The sequence below is a fragment of the Zalophus californianus genome, chromosome 3 (genome assembly GCF_009762305.2).
Source record: "Zalophus californianus isolate mZalCal1 chromosome 3, mZalCal1.pri.v2, whole genome shotgun sequence".
In the NCBI taxonomy this organism is placed as follows: domain Eukaryota; kingdom Metazoa; phylum Chordata; class Mammalia; order Carnivora; family Otariidae; genus Zalophus; species Zalophus californianus.
Window position 1 is genome coordinate 175,627,049 of NC_045597.1, and position 15,908 is coordinate 175,642,956.

A 15,908-nucleotide genomic window follows, 5' to 3' on the forward strand; every position below is an offset into this window, starting at 1 on the left:
ATCTCTCGGGGGAGAAGGAGTTGATGAATTTTAGGCCAGCCTCCGGCCAGGCATCCACACAGAGAAATGTGGACAGCCCAGAGATATTTGGGTCTGCAGGAGGGGACACGGCAGGCAAGAGGAGAGGCCTGGGCGGGTACCCGGTCTGGGGTGGCCACTCACCTGCCCCTTGCTTCAGCAGATCAGTGGTGGAGTTGGCAGGGCCCGAGCTATCTTTCGATTCATCTGTGGGGTCTGAGACAAAAATTTAATTCAGCTGGTAATTAAAACTCTAGAGCTGGAAAGCAGCACACGTTTGGCTGGGCCTCAGGCAAGCTCTGCAAATACTTTGTGCAACGGATACTGCTTTTCATAACAGGCCCCAGCAGTTGGCATGTGTGTGTCCAGGCTTAACATTCCAACGATGACTGTAAGTGTGCAGCACACGGGTTGAGAGCTCTGGGGTCCAACAGTGTGGGGCTCAGAGCCTTGCCCCAGCATCTGCCAAGTATCTATAAAATGGAGATGCAATTGTACCCATTTTGTTGGGGCTTTGAAGATGCGCCCCACCCCCGTACAGCGCGAGCCCAGTGCTTGGCATAAAGCAGGTCTTCAAGTGGCAATGGGTGTCACTGTTGTCATTGTGCATGGATGTGTCTTTGTGCAGATCAATGAATGCCCTACATCATCGATGAAGCCCTTAATGCAGCACAACTACAATTTCAATATTAATGAGAACTGAGTATTGTCTGTACCAGTGTTTCTCAGACTTTGGAGTGCAGGCTTTTTAAAACACAGATTGCTGAGCCCCACCCCAGAGTTTCTGAGTAGGTGGGGCTTGAGAGTATTTGCATTTTTAACAAGTTCCCTGGGGTGCCAATGCAGCAGGTCTGGGAACCATACTTTGAGAAGCACTGTTTTATACAATGTAAATATCAAACAGTTTTATAATCGCTAAACTACTTTCATAAATTTCATAGAACTATAATTTAGTTGGTGTCCAAATTGCAGGGTTAATAATGCTACTTAAGTTGTATTTGAACTTTTAAACTAATAACGTTGGTCAATTATCATTAATAATTCAATGAATTGAGTTGGATATATAGAAATTATCAAATAATATTGGGGATTTTGTGTGTGGGCATAACCCCAGGAGCTCCAAGAGAAACTGGAAGAAAGTCCCAGAGACACTTCTGAATATCCTAGTTTTAAACAGAGAGGATGGGAAGAAGGGACCCAGGTTCCAGTTCCTAGACCTCGAGGTCAGGGCCGAGCATAATCCCCCTCACGTGGGCCTCGTACGTGGGGCCGGGTGGCAGAAGCCTATACTGTGAAGGGTTTTGGATGTCCATCTGCCATCCTCCAAAGCTGGAATACTTCTCTAAAGGAAGCTAAACTCTCCTTCGCCGGGCCCAGGGTCCCCCTCAAATTCTCACCTATATGTCCTGAGGCTCTCAGGTTCCATTTATACTTCCCACAGTCAGCAGGCCTTGCTCTTCCCATCAGTTCTGCACCCCCCCAGAGAACACCCTCACAGCCAAGCGGACTGGAAACTCCGGGGACATCTTGGCCCCATTTCCTTCCCACGCCATAAGGCGCACAGCCACCTCTTCCTCTGAGTGCACTCCCTCCTCTTTACTCACACCAACCTCCAACCCCTGGGCAACACTCCCCACGACCTAAATCTGCCTTCCCCTTCCCCTCCCCTCAACCCCGCCCACCGATGTCCATCTCATCCTCCCCACACGCTCCTCCCATCACTGTCTCCTCCGGGGCTTATTCTGAAGATTGATGAAAGAATTCCTTAAAGCCACCAGAGAATTTTCCAGAACAATCTGGCAAGTCAATTATGTGTGTTCCTAGAGTTAAGTTTTTTAAAGAACTTTTCCTTTTTTTTTTTTTTTTTTTAATGGGTGGGTACAGGGTTCGGGGGGAAGGAGAGTAGTCTTGAATTTCCCCGGATTGGCAAAAGGACCCGTGTCCTCCAACACTGGCCCGTGTTCTGGCGTGGCTGGCTGAGCTGACACAAGGAGGAGGCCAGCTCAAAGATGTACTTGGAGAGCAAGGAGTCTCACGTTCCTACCTCGGTTTGGAATGACCAGCTTACAGGGCAGAGCCAGCGGAATGATGGAATGCTGGTAGACCAGGGCAGAGAGAGACCCTGTGGGAGGAGATGGCACGTCAGGACCAGTGTCCCTGGGAGCGGGCCAGGGCCCTGAGGAGCCCAGACACCCCACCCCGCTATCCGTAATCTCCAGCTTCTTTATCACCTCTCCCTCATCCCACCAATGAAGCTGAAAATCCACCCCCTCTTTGTTAGCAAGATCTCAGGGAGAAGGTTCCAGAGGCTCCCTCCAGCAGCCACAAGGTTTCTTTTCTAGAAAATTCCTCCCAACATCTCTCCTTAGTCCTTCCAGCTGCTAGGGCCCCTCTCAGGATGGTGCAGCCAAAGTATCAGAGAATCGTGGGATCAAATCCCAGCTCAGTCACTTATTAGCTCTGTGTTCCTTGGGTAAGTCTAGCTTAGTCCTGCCATGCAGGACTGTTATGAGACCAGAAGTAATATAAGGTTCCCAGATGGTGACTTTCACATCGTAGGGGGTGGTCGATATAGGCAGTTATTATGGTTGTTATTCAGATTCTAATGGTAATGCATTTCAGTGGGGTGGGACAAATGCAGAAAAGCATGTGGCAAAGAGAAGCAGCCACAGTTCAGGGGACCGGGGACTGCCTGAGACTCTGTGCGGGTAGGCTGTGGAGGCGGGGGACAGCTCACCAAAGTTTGGCTCATTGGGGCACCCCTTGAGCTTGACTCCTCTGGGGCCGGTCTCGATCAGGAAATGTCTCACCAGCTCGTGGGTCATGTCCCCTGGATGAAGAGAAACACGGGAGGATGGAGCACTTTTCGTGGTGCCCTACCCAGCACCTGCCAATGGCACTCCATCCCTTCCCCACGTGCGGCTCTGAGTGGGACGGGTAGTACGGCCAGAACCCCCAGAATGGAGAGACCACGGCTCAAGCAAACACAACCACAGGGTCCCCATAATCCTGCTTCCCTGCGCTCTGACCCCAACCATCACCAGGCCCAGGACTCATCCTCCTGAAGAGTCTGACTCAGCGGGGACCAGCTCCCCTGCTGCTCTCGGGGTCCTTGGGCACCTCAGGCTCCGAGGACACGGGACAGAGCACATGGTCCGGAAGCCCTGCTAGAGGGGGGTGGGGCTACCTTTCTTATTCTGCTGCATAATGGTCGGAGGGGGAGAAGACACCTTCATGGCCAGCCCGTAGGCCCCTCGGAAGGAATGGCTGTCGCGGATGATGAAGGCCCCCGGCTCCTGGTCCTTGAGGAGTGTGATGGCTGCGGTTGGAAGCAGATGAGGAGAGAAGAGGCGAGAAGATGGTGATGGCCCTGGCCTTATTTAAGACTCACCAGGCCTATCGAATCTCGTTCTTTAGTTAGAATTTAAACACTCCTAAGGGTACTCCTCTGCTACAGTAAGCAAGCGTCTTTTATGAATGGCCAGGTAGTAGATATTTCAGGCTCCACAGGCCGTGCAGCCTCTACCGTGAGGACCAGGCCCTGCCACGGCAGGCCCAAAGCAGCCGCACAATACAGAAGCGAATTGACATGGTGCACTCCACTAAAACCACGGTTACACACAGGCAGCGGTCCGGATTCGAGGCCATTGCCAACGCCTGCCTTACATCCGCACGGACCCGCCTTGGGGGCCTGAAGTGGGCCTCATCTCCAGCCCCACGATCCCAACTCTGTTCTTTCCGTAAAATGTGCAAAAGTCTCCCACGTCATGTAGACAGAGGGCTAAGATTTGCTATTACCTTGGCTGGCCTTTTACTGTGCTTGGCAAATCCAGACTTGGCTGCTTTTAAGGACCCTTCATGGGTCTACAAATCCTGCTTCTGTCCTCCCACACTTCAGCCTGGGGAGGTGCCTCTTATGATCTGACCTTGATCCCGGCCCCTCTGTGTGACCACCACATACGGCAAAAAGGAGTGAGTCTGCTTATGTTCTTGCCCGAGGAAGACATGGTGGGTGGCAGCCAGTTGTGACCTCTGACGGACCACAGGATGCTCGGTGGCACCCAGGACTCACCCTGCTCTCTGGAGATCTCAGGCTTGTACCAATACTTGGAAGTGTCCTGGACAAACTTCACTTTAGCCCGTGTCTCGGGGCTGTTGTCTAAAGAGAGATGAAGAGAGAGAAACAGTGTTAGGAGCTGAATTATAGCCCCCCAAGAAGGTCTGTTGGAGCCCTAACCACGGGTACCTGTGAATGTGACCTTATTTGGAAACAGGGTCTCTGCAGATGTCATTAAGGTAAGATGAAGTCGTGCTGGATTAGAGTGGGCCCCAGTCCAATATGACTGATGTCCTTATCCGAAGAGGGGAAGAGACAGAGAGACATGTGGGGAGGGTCATAAAGACGGAGAAAGAGACCAAGGGATGCATTTACAAGCCAAGGGACACCAAGGATTGGCAGCCACCACGAGAAGCTAAGAGGAAGGCCTGGAACAGACTCCGCCTCGAGCCTCCAGAAGGAACCAACCCTGCCAAAACCTTAATTTTGGACTTCTAGCCTCCAGCCCGGGAAGGCTTAAATTCTGTCGTCTTGCGCCACCACGTGGGTGGTACCTTGTCATGGTGGTCATAGAAAACTAGCACAGAAAGGCAGCATCCTCACTGCTGGAAGGGACCTCGAGCAGCCTGCCCATCCTTCCCAATTCCCGCCAACCGTCGCACATCATGGAGCTGCTCTCCTGTCGAAAAGCCTGGCCCAGCAAATCTCACGGAGCTGAGGAAAGCCCCTCCTTCACCCTGTTCCTTCCTTTCCCCAGAAGATTTGGACTAAACCCTTCCTGTAGCTTCTCTCCCACAGGCTAAGGCACCCCACCTTCTGGCCTCTTTCGCCACAAGATGGATTTCCCAACTGTGTCAAAACAACCTCGAAGTTGAGGGAAGAAAGATACATTCCCATCACTTCTCCCCAAGCCCCCCCCCCCCCCGCCCACCCCCTAATGCCCTATACGGAGAGCCCGTGTTCAGCCCTGCCCTGGAACAGAGGAGGACCTGCCCTGGAACAGAGGAGGGGGTAGCCTAGAGGCTATCTACTCTGAGTCATATACCTACCCCACTTCCCTGGCAAATGACCCTCACCCAGACCCTCTGCAGACCAGGGATGCCTTGTGGAACACTAGGTTCAGGAAGATGCTCGTAGAGCATCCAGTCCAACCACTTAACTTTACAAATGAGGGAAGTGAGGCTCAGAGAGGGAGAGGCTACCCAGATCGCACAGGTGGTTCTCAGAAAGGCTCCTGTTAAGACCTTCCCAGGTAAGGAAACACAGCCGCCAATTCCATGCTGGCTACACCTTCTCTTCCTTGTCTGGGTGTTAGGTTGTGTGGCCCTCACTCTCCAAGCTCTTCCTTCATCTTCTGGCACCAAAGAAACAAAAGGGGGGTTGGGGGAAGAGGAAGAAAGGAAGATTCCAACTGCACATGTTTCTTTGCTCTCCTTTCTTCAGAGAGAAGCTGGGACAGAGGGAGCTTGTGTTAATGCTGTGAAGCTGACGGCGTGGACCCGAGACACGAGTTAGACTGTGTGTCCAGCGCTTGGTCCATTTCGACTTGTCAGTTACACTGTGCTCGGCCCTGGGACCAGTATCCAGAGGACAGCAAGGGGTAGGCTGGCCCCCTTTCCTGGCAGCTGTGCACGGAGGGGGGCCTCTGGGCTAGGCAGCTGGGCCATAAGTGCTCCTTGCTGCCTCTCTCTCTGCTCTGAAGCCCCAGGCCCCCACTGCTGCTGGGGCCTAATGAGCTGTCAGAGGCGGCTACAGCCCCATGTGCCTTCCTGTGTTGACTCCAATGGCTATTTTAAGCAGGGAAGATGGTGGGAAACAGGAAATGTCCCAACTACTAGAAGTTTTCCATACTCCAAGGAGAAGGGCTGGGAACCAGATGTCTCTGGTGGGCAGCAGGAAGCAGGGGCGTGCAGGGTCGCTGTAGGTGCCCCGGGTTGGCAGGCTCAGGGCAGGACCCGGGCAAGTCACACTGAGCATCTAGGCAGCTGGGGCCCACCCCAGGCTGCCCAAAACATTCTAAATCGTCCTCAAATGCCCCAGGAAGGCAGGGACCACTCGGCAATAGTCACATTTGAGGTCTGGCTGAGAGGCTGCAGATCAGCTGAGGCCTTGACTGTTGTGTTTAGATAATGAGCCCTCTACACGGAGGCAAAAAATGCCAAGTTCTGGTGATGAGTGAAGAATTCAGTGTGTGAACACACATGGGCTTCTGTGAAGCCGGGCCGGTTCACTGTCACGAACCAGATTCCGGGGAACGTGCCCAACCCCCGGCCTCGGCCCACAGTCCAGCCGGCTGCCTGATCTGTTATTAGTGATGTGTGCAGTGGGATCAAAAGGTAGGGACAGAGTGCTGTGGGCAGCCAAACATAGGAGGTCCAGGCTTGGAAGGCAGATTTTCAAGGTGATGCTAAATCACAAGTATGGAAACATGATAAGACAACTCTAATCATGCTTTAAGAGCACCAGCTTTAGGGTACGTGGGCCTAGATCAGAAGCCATTTATTAAGTGTGTAGCCCTGGACAAATGACTGAGTCTCTCTAAGCCTCAGTTTGCTCCTGCATAAACAGGGGGTCATAAGGGGGCGCCTAGGTGGCTCAGTCAGTTAAGCATCTGCCTTCGGCTCAGGTCATGATCCCAGGGTCCTGGGATTGAGTCACACATAGGGCTCCCTGCTCAGAGGAGAGCCTGCTTCTCCCTCTCCCTCTCTCCCTACCCCTGCTCGTGTTCTCTCTCTCTCAAATAAGTAGTAAAATCTTATAAAATACAATATAATACAATACAATACAATAAAATAAAATAAAACAGGGGCGATAATACCTACTGTGTCAGGCAGCCATGCAGATTAAAGAGCTTGTGCCTGGCTGAGAGCATGGCACGCAGCATGTGCTCAACAAGGGGCAGAAGCTAGGCTGGTGGGGATGATCATCGTTCCCAGTAAGGTCATCACTATTCTCCTCCTCTTCATCATCCTCATGGGCACCCACATCCTCATCACTGCCCCCACGCCCAGCACACTTACTTTGAGGACACCTCCACCTCCCATTATACAGACAAGGAGACTGAGGCCGAGAAGTCAGTGATCTGCTCAAGACTGTGTGCCAAAGAGACGGCAGAGCAGAGGCGGAGACAGATACCCTAACCAGCAGGTGATCTGTCAGGGTGGAGGCGGGAGCGGAAGGAGGGACTCACCTGGCATGGAGTACTTGGAGAAGTCGGGTAGGGTGTGCGAGAAGGAGACGGTGCTGCCCCCGCTGGGACTGGACATGCCACTGGCCACAGGCGAGGAGGACACCTTCCCATTGACGGTGGCGTAGTTGGGGAGGCTGCCTGCTCGGTCTCCCACGGACATCCTCCGCTTCTCAGGCAAGGCTGGTGTGGGGCTCCCTTGCCGGAAGGCAGCCGAATCGGGCGACGGGGAGGTGGCAGGGCTGCTCAGGCCCGGGTAGTAGGCAGGGGACACAGGGAAGGAGGGCGTGGAGGGAGCCTGGTAGCCGGAGGCACTGCTCTGCCGGGACAGCGTGGGTCTCGGGTCCTCGGGGGTGGAGTAGCCACCGCAGGCCACGTGCCGGTCCAGGCTGGGGCTGCCGGGAACCCCAGATCCAGACCCTGCCAGGTGCCGGCCCATGCTGGGGCTCCCAGGGCTGACTATCGCGTTGCCATGGAGACCAGAGGCCAGGCTGCCTTGGTGTGCCCCAGGGTGCCGGCCCAGGCTGGGGCTTCCTGGAGTTGTGGCCACACTGCCGTGGAGGCCTGAAACCTGGTGGGCCCCGGGATGCCGGCCCAGGCTGGGGCTTCCCAGAGTGGTCGCTGCACTGCCCTGGGGGCTGGAGACCGTGCTACCGTGGAAACCAGTTCCTGCTGGACCCATCACCTGGCGGTGGCTCAGACTGGGACTACCAGGGGCAGCCATGCTGGGGTTGATGGCCTGGCGGCCAAAGCCAGGACTGGGGGGGGTGTTGGTGCCCACGGTCCTGTGGCGAGCCTGAGGGCTCCCAGGCACCGTGTGGACGCCGGCCACAGTGAACTGAGACCGCGCCTGGCTTTCCGGGGCGCTGAACGGCTGAAGTGAGTAGTCGGGGTTGCTGTAGCTGCTGCCCGCAGGTGGGAGAGGAGAAGAGCTCTGGTAGCTTCTCTGTGCCGAAGGGCTGGGCTGGCCTAGGCTGCCGGAACGGAAGCCCGAATCCAGCAAAGGCTGGGTGGGTGTCCGGGGGCCCTGGTCGCTGCTTTCCCCGGATGGGAAACTCCCCACTGAAGTACTAGAAAGAGAGGGGGCAGGGTAAGATGCCAAGGTGAAGGACAGGCTCTCCTTGAGCATGCAGCCCCCCCCACCCCACCCCACCGCTAGTAACAACAGCAAGAGCTCTACGGGCGTGTTTGCTGAAATGTCACGACTTTTGCACGTCACCCTATGGAACCAGCAGAAGAGACGGAGGCTCAGAGAGGCGAAGCACTAAGCTCACAACCCACAGTAAAATACCAGGGTTCTAACTCAAATTGCATCTGATTTCAAAGCCCATGTTTCCTTCACTGCCCCTTGTTGTCTCCTAAACCACAAGTCAAAACAGGGGGGTCTCCTCTATGGAAACTGAAGATAGCCTCATGTCACCTCCAACATCACCGAAACAGAACACCAGGGAGGGGTCAAACCACCTGGCTCCTATTCCTACTGGGAGTATCCCGCCTTGACTCACTTTTCCCAGAATGCTATTATCGTCTTTGGACATGGAGAGTGCCGGAATTGGGCTTTCATTCCTGGATAGCTCCAAAAAGCAGACAACAAGTCTCACAGAAGGAGATTTCAACTTATTGTAAGGTCTGCTTTCCAGCCGTTGGATCTGCCACCAATTTAGCAAGCTGCCTCTCATAGTAATGAGACTCCCGTCATTAGCACTATTTAAGCAGAAGCTGACCAACTTCTGGACCTGAATGCTGTGGCCGGGGGATCTCCTCCTTTGGGAGGTTAGATTAGATGAGCTCAGAGGTCACTCCCCATTCTAAGATTCCAGTAAAAATCAGTTCAGAGGGGGCTGTCCCTGGGGAAATAGCCACAATCACTGATCCTCCTCTGAAGTTTTGTGCAAGTCTGTACAGCCGTGCAATGCAATGGCCCATCAGCTGGGAAACCCAGATGCTGGAAACCTGTTCAACTTTCCTCATTCCCGTGGTGAACGAGGGGGTCTGGGTTAGATAACACTGATTCCTTCCAGACCCAAACTCCTACCCGTTGATGATATGGTAGGAGAGGCAAAGGTTGACAGGGACCCCGCCTAAGCTGTGGCTGCAGGGAGGTAGCAGGGGGGCTCAGCAGCAGGAGCCCCCGGGCAGGGTGCAGAGGTGGAGGGGGCGGTCCTTACACAAGACGATGGGCCAAAGCCTGGAGCTACAGACTGGAAGGAGTCTCGAGGCCAGGTTGGATAAGCTCAGGTCGCTGGGGGACATGAGGTGGGGAGCCGGGCAAGAGCCAGGGGCAGGAAGCAGGTCATGGGCCAGGCCAAGAAAAAGTCTACCTCGAGTCCCAGAAGGAGCTAGAGTGCAGTGCTATTCCTGGGACAGAATACCACGGACTCAGGAATGGGAGGATGTGTCAGGCGGGGCAGGGTGGGGTGGGGGCCGCTGACATGGAGTTCCGGAAGATTAATTCCACCAGGGAAATGCTAGCTTCCTGAGCCCTGAAAAGAGCCAACTCCACAGCAGGAGGAATTTGAGTGAGAAACAGTGAAAACCTCCTAAGGTTAGGGCTCCCTCAACAGGAGCAGCAGTGGCTAGCCAGGTTAGGAAAATCCCCCTTCCTTTAAAGGAAGAAATCACCTTCTGCCCACAAGCAGACTTCCCAAGAAACGGAGCCATCTGCCCTGTCCAGAAGCTGGGGAGGGGGCGAGATGCACTGGGGGTGCATGCTCAGCTTGAGGTTCTCGAATTCTTAGAACGCAGAAGAACAACAGCCTCTGCTCACCGGGCCACCCCAACTCTGACCTGGGAGGGGCACACTGCGCTGGGCCAAGGGCCTAGGGCACACAGCAAACTCTGCACCGGGCCTGGCCTGTGACAATAGGAGGGGGTGGCTGGAGAGTTTCTGGGCCCCATCCACCTCCCCACCTGTAGTTGGGTGCCCTCAGCCCCACGGCACCAACAGGTCCACACCCCAGCCCTCTACCCTGGTTGTGCTGTTCCTTCTAGAATGCCAGTTCCCTCCTCCTCCTACACCTTTCAACAGCTGCTCATCCTTCTGGCCTCACCACAAATACCTCCAGCCCCCAGAAACCCTCTCTGCATCCCTAGCCAGAAACAACGGCCCCTCACCGGGAGCTCCCAGCCCTTATACGTCTGCTCTGGGTACATCTGACTGTCAGCCTGGGATGGGCAGGCACAGAGACACAGGCCCAGGGGAGAGGAGAGACGTGGGCTCTAGAACCAGACGCCTTTGGTCTGAATCCTATTTCTGCTACTGTTTAGCTGCAGGACCTTGAGCAAGCTACTTGGCTTCCCTGTGCCTCAGTTTCCTCTTCTGAAAAGTGGGACCATAAGAGTACTTACCTCTCCGGATTGCTGAGAGGATTAAATAAAATAACCAGATAAAGCATTTAACCCAGTGTCTGACACACCAGAAGCACTCACTACATAGTGATTGCCGCTGCTAGGTTTTGAACTCGGGGGGAGGCCTGGCTCACCACGGTGGCTCCCATTCCTTCCAGCACAGTTCTGGCCGGTGGGATCAAATTCAGCCTGGGAATTATAGCTCATCCACCCTCGCGCTCCCCGTGGGCTTTGGAACCCGGGATGCTCTCTCAGTGCGGTGGGCTCGTTTCCAAGGTACAGCGATCTGGATGTGATTTCTGCCCGTCCATGCTCTAGGCAGATCCAGGCCTGGACCCTCCTCCCCACTTACCTGTCAGCGCTGAGTATGGGGCTGCTGGTGGAGAGGGGGCTGGGGGAGACAAAGGAGCCTCCCAGGGTCCCGTTCCTCAGGGGCGTCTCGTGGCCATAGGCCTGGGCAGCTGGGGCGCTAAAGCTCTTGGGCTCAGGGTCCTGAGCTCGGGGTCCAGCCACTGCTGTCCTCACCACCGACTCCACATAGCTCCGGGGCTCTGGAAGGGGGCAGAAGAGAGACTGAGATCTACAGGGGTGCAGTGTAGACCCCTCCCAACCTGTCAGGGAATTCCCCAGCCTGTGGGGACAGCCCCCAAAGGACAGCCAAGCATGCACAGGGCACTTCTGGGGTTCCAGCCAGCCCACGCCCATCCCACTTCCCAGTGTCTTGGAGAAGATATGAGAGCCCCCACAGAACTTTTAACCGGGGCCTCACTCACAGAAGCTTCCCAGAAATGGACCCCAGCTTGGCCTCTGAACATAGTCATCATAGAATCTTCCCTCCTACAGCCAGGCACCCCTTCTAGCTGCTTTTTCCTTCCTAGATGCCCCCTGGCCCGGCTGGAGTCTGCTCTGCTGTGGACCGGGAGCTCCGGGCCAGCCTTGCCCATGTTCAGAACAGCTCCAGGCTTCCCATGGGCTCCACCCACGCCCAGAATCCAGAAACAGGCTTGCTGGCCTAGCAACAGGCCTGTGGCGGCGAGTCACGCCCAGCCCCTTCGAGGCCAAGACACTCCCACCCACCTTGCCTGACACACTTAGCATTCCTCCCGAGACTGACATCATTATCCCTGCCTGGTGTTTAGAAGAGCCTAAGAACCCGGGGAGTTGGGGGACAAGGGCCAGAAAGGCCATTCTACAGGTAAGGATGCTGAGGCCTGGGGCGTGCAATGTGTGGAGGCACAACCAGGAGGAGATCTGACGCCCAGCCAGTGTCTGCCTGACCCTCCTCCCAGACCGCTGAGGCCAGGCCTGAAAGACTCTCAGGGCTACACAGAGAGAAACAGCAGGCCACTCCTGGCTTCTCCTGGGACACGATCAGGGATCGACGACGCTCCTACCACCTCCAAACCTGGCACTGCCCTGGCTGCCCCAAGTGGGACATGATCGGAACCCAGCTCACACACTGACCCCAATCAGGGCATCTGCTGAAACCCACCTGAGAAAGTGAAGAACCCGAGGGTGTGTGCTGTCCTGGGCAGCCCCTGGAGCTTTCACGGGCCAGGATTGTGTGACAGTGTGTGGGGATGGGGCACGGGGTGATGCACAGCCAGTCACCTCGGTGCCCGAAGCTGGCGTCCATATAGGCAGAGGTCAGCCTCACCAGAGGCCTCCTCAAAAGCCCCACCCAACCAGCCCGGGCCACCCACCCACCTCACAGAAGCCTCAGGCCACCCACTTTCACTCCAAAGGCATGGATTCTGTGTCCATCGTGCCCAAGGGCCCAGCCGGAGCCCGAAGAAGCTGCAGAGACCCTCTGGCCCGGTGCAGGCACACGTTTTATGAAAGATTCAATAGTAAATATTTCAGACCATTTAGGAGATGGTCTCTGTGGCAGCTAGCCAATGCTGCTTTGGGAGCACAAAAGCCATCATAGATAATTCATAAACAAAAGAGTGTGGCTGTGTTGCAATAAAACTTTCTTTACAAAAAGAGGCAGTGGGCCAGAATTGGCCACAGTTTGCTGACCCCTGATCTCACCCCTCTTCTTGGCCCAGAGAGGTAGAGAGATTTGCCCCAGAACACACAGCCAATGAGTGGCCAGAGACACTGGAACCACGGTCTCCTGACTTTCAATGCCGGCTCCTGGTGGCCTAGAGAAAGGCCACAGCCTCACGGGGACGCCGAGAGCTGGCGGCTACCCAGTCCTCCAGCACGTCGGCCAGAACTATTAATAATGATAAAAATAGCGAACAATTACATGAGGAAAGAAGGAGAATGTAAGTAATCGGAGAATGTAAGTAGCTCACCCCATCACAGAGTACCAAGGGGCAGAGTTGGCCCAGGAATGCAGGCAGTCTGGCCCAGAGCCTGCCCCCTCGCCCACGGCGCACACACCGGCCAGCTAAAAATCAGGGAGCCAGTTTAGTCTTGGGGGGCTAGCTGTGTCCTTGCCATGAGACAAGGAGCCCACAGAAACGGCAATGGAGACGCAAAGCCAGAGTCCACGTTCCCCTCCCACTCCTCACCGTTCTGGGTCACTCTCCGAAAACTCCTCCTGTACCCTTCCAGGCTCCGGCCTTCACCTGCATGCCTGCAACACTCGGCGGCACCCCCTCTCTCCCACGGAGAGACAGCAAGGGATCCATCTGCTCCCCGGCCACCCCAGGCTCTTTGCTGATCTATATTCACAGCACCCCACACACACCGGGGCACACAGAGAGCCCCTATATGCATCTATCCTATAAGCTAGTAGATGCCTGACCTTCAGCCTCCAGCCCCACCCACACAGAGATGCATAATAACTAGGACCTGAGAGGCACACATTCCCTTTTCCCGTTCCCTAGAATTCGTGCTGACTCCAGAAGTTCGAGCTACGACCCCCGTGGATGATCCCTGGTCTGTGCTCTTCTACCCGTTGATGTCCTCCCGGTCCACTGTCCAGCCTGCTCTGCGTCCCTGCAGGCCAGTACTGACCACATCACCCGGACCCTCAGATCCTAGGGCCCTGGAAGGCTTTGGCCTTTAGCCAGTGGGAGGGACTGGCAGAAGTTGGGAGAGTGAGGAGAGAAGGTCAAGGTGTCAGTGGCTGCATCCCTCCACGCAAGACCGCAGCTCCGGTCAGGGATCCTCTCCTCCAGCTCTCTGCTTTTCTTCAGGTCTGGCGTGGGAATGGCTCCCTCCTCCTGCTAGGGATCACCCGGGGGTGCTTCACCATCCGTCACTGCTTTACCCAGACCTTTTAAATAGTCCATGAAACTATGTTGCCCCATAGAGTGAGCCATCTGTTTCCTACCAGGACCCAGGCCCAAACACTGGGTAAGCAATTCACAGTACCCTACACCCCACCTGTAAAAACAAAACAAAACAAAAAAAGTACACGTACCCCTTCTACCAACAGTAAAACTGAGATAAAGTGGGCCTCAGCACCCTGTCCCCTAGTCAGAACAGAGCCATGCCTGGGACCCGGGGACGCTGACTCCCATCGGGCCTGCTCGCCCTTAGACAAGGCTGCGTCCCCACTCACTGCTCCCGGCCCAAACGCAATAGCCTGAGCCCCAGGCCAGGGGCCTGCCTGTGGTTTGCACAGGGTGACGATGGGACGGCATGTTAGAAATTCTGGGGAGTCGGAAAGCCCAGGGTGGTCACATTTGTAAGGCATCAGTCTCATTACCCCCTTCCCCAGTGCCACCGGATCATGAGCCACAGAAAGCCAGGGGAGGACTGTCTGAACTCAGGGGGTAGGACCCCACCCCTGGAAGAAGCAGCAACTGCCTTCCTTCCCCCCGGCAGGAAAGAGTCCTTGAGCTCAGAGGCCAACCAGCCTCAGGGCTTTGCTCCTGGCCTAGCAGGATTTCAGTGACCCAGCCCACCGGGCCCTGCCCTCACCTGTTCACCTCCCTTCCCCGACCCCGCTGGGTGCATGACCATCCTCATGTCTGCTCGGCTAGTCTGCGACCATCTGTCATCCCTTCCTGGTCTACCAGGCCCACCCGGGGGTAGAGATGAACAAAGCCCTCTGTCTCCGTCTCTGTTTCTCATGAACCCGAAGCAGGAGGGACCTTTGGGAAATTACTTCCTTTCTTGAGTCCCTCTCCAGAACTGTTCAAAACCAACCTTTAAGGCCAAAAACTCAGTTTTCCCAAGTTTTCAGACTCGGGTACCATATTAAAAACACCTCCTCTTTCTGTCTATTCCTAGGCTTTTTCTCTCTTCCCAACCACAGGACAACATGACGACTTGCGGGACTCCCCTTTCTTTCAATTCCTGGAGGGGTGACCTGGGACAGGCTGCTGAAACTTTCTGGGACTCAGTTTCCTCATCCGTACAAGGGGAATGAGACCACTCACCAGCCCAGCCAGGATCAAGCAACAGAGATGGGGAAGTTCCCTCTCATTCTTTCCTGCTCCGTTCCACACCAGCGTTTCTAAGCGGCCCCCAGTCCCTGACTCTGTCCCCAGCCACACCTGCTCCTGCCTCCCTCCACCCTTCTCTCCAACCCTCTCCTGCTACTTTCCTCCTGCCTGGAGCAGCTCCACCCAAAGGAGCTGGGAAGAGTAGGAGAGGTGGGGCCAGAGGGCGCTTCACACAGAACATTCCAGAGCTCAAACTTATTCTAAGTGGCTGTTGGCGGCTGAGAACACCTGGAAGCGTTAAGAGTGACTTGGGCCCCACCAGGCCCAGGGCACTGACAGCTCTTCACCCACACCCTGATGTGCATTTCCTGCCTCCAGGAAACGTTCTTTACTTGGAGAGAAGGAGCCTGCCCACCCCAAGTAAAATGAAGTCATGTGCATGAGGAAGAGGGAGGAGGAAGTAAAGAAACGCCCGAGTTCTAGTCCAGGAGCTCAAAAGTTGGAATTTCAAGCCTTTTAGATTGGGCCATACACAGGAGTTCTGAACTCCCCTAACACCCTGTTCCAAGCCCTGCTCCACGCTTCTCCCGAATGCTGATTTCCTTGTTGGCATCTCTGCCCTCACCAGGGTATCTCACCTTATACCCGTAGTGGGTATACCCTCAGTGCCTAGTACAGGACCTGGCACAAAATAGGCGCTCAATAAATCTGCATTGCACAGCACGGCCTTAGAATCCCAGATGCCACAGTACACCCACCCCCAAGAATCTCCGAGCAGAAACAATCCCCCAGAGGGGCCATTTCTAGTCCAAAGTCTTCCTTTATGCCAAATCTGTCCCACCTAGTCACCTGGACAAACAGAACCTCACCTGGATGTTCCCTTTTCCCATTCCTCGGGGAAAGAAGTTTCCACACTCTCTTTCCCTGTTTCACCACTGGGAAGATATTC

At 55.3% G+C, this 15,908-nt stretch overlaps 1 protein-coding gene across 7 annotated transcripts in view; it reads right to left on the reverse strand.

Annotated features, from left to right (window-relative positions):
- The window catches only part of TNS1 (tensin 1), a 225,655-nt gene that overhangs the window by 10,972 nt on the left and 198,775 nt on the right, over positions 1-15,908 (reverse strand). For all 7 annotated transcript variants that reach the window (XM_027590752.2, XM_027590751.2, XM_027590750.2 and 4 more), the window contains 7 exons: positions 10,963-11,161; positions 7,266-8,332; positions 4,091-4,177; positions 3,206-3,337; positions 2,756-2,848; positions 2,063-2,140; positions 163-234 (listed from right to left, as the gene is read on the reverse strand). In XM_027590752.2, coding sequence (XP_027446553.1) covers positions 163-234; positions 2,063-2,140; positions 2,756-2,848; positions 3,206-3,337; positions 4,091-4,177; positions 7,266-8,332; positions 10,963-11,161 — 1,728 coding nt within the window. The remainder of the gene's footprint in view (positions 1-162; positions 235-2,062; positions 2,141-2,755; positions 2,849-3,205; positions 3,338-4,090; positions 4,178-7,265; positions 8,333-10,962; positions 11,162-15,908) is intronic.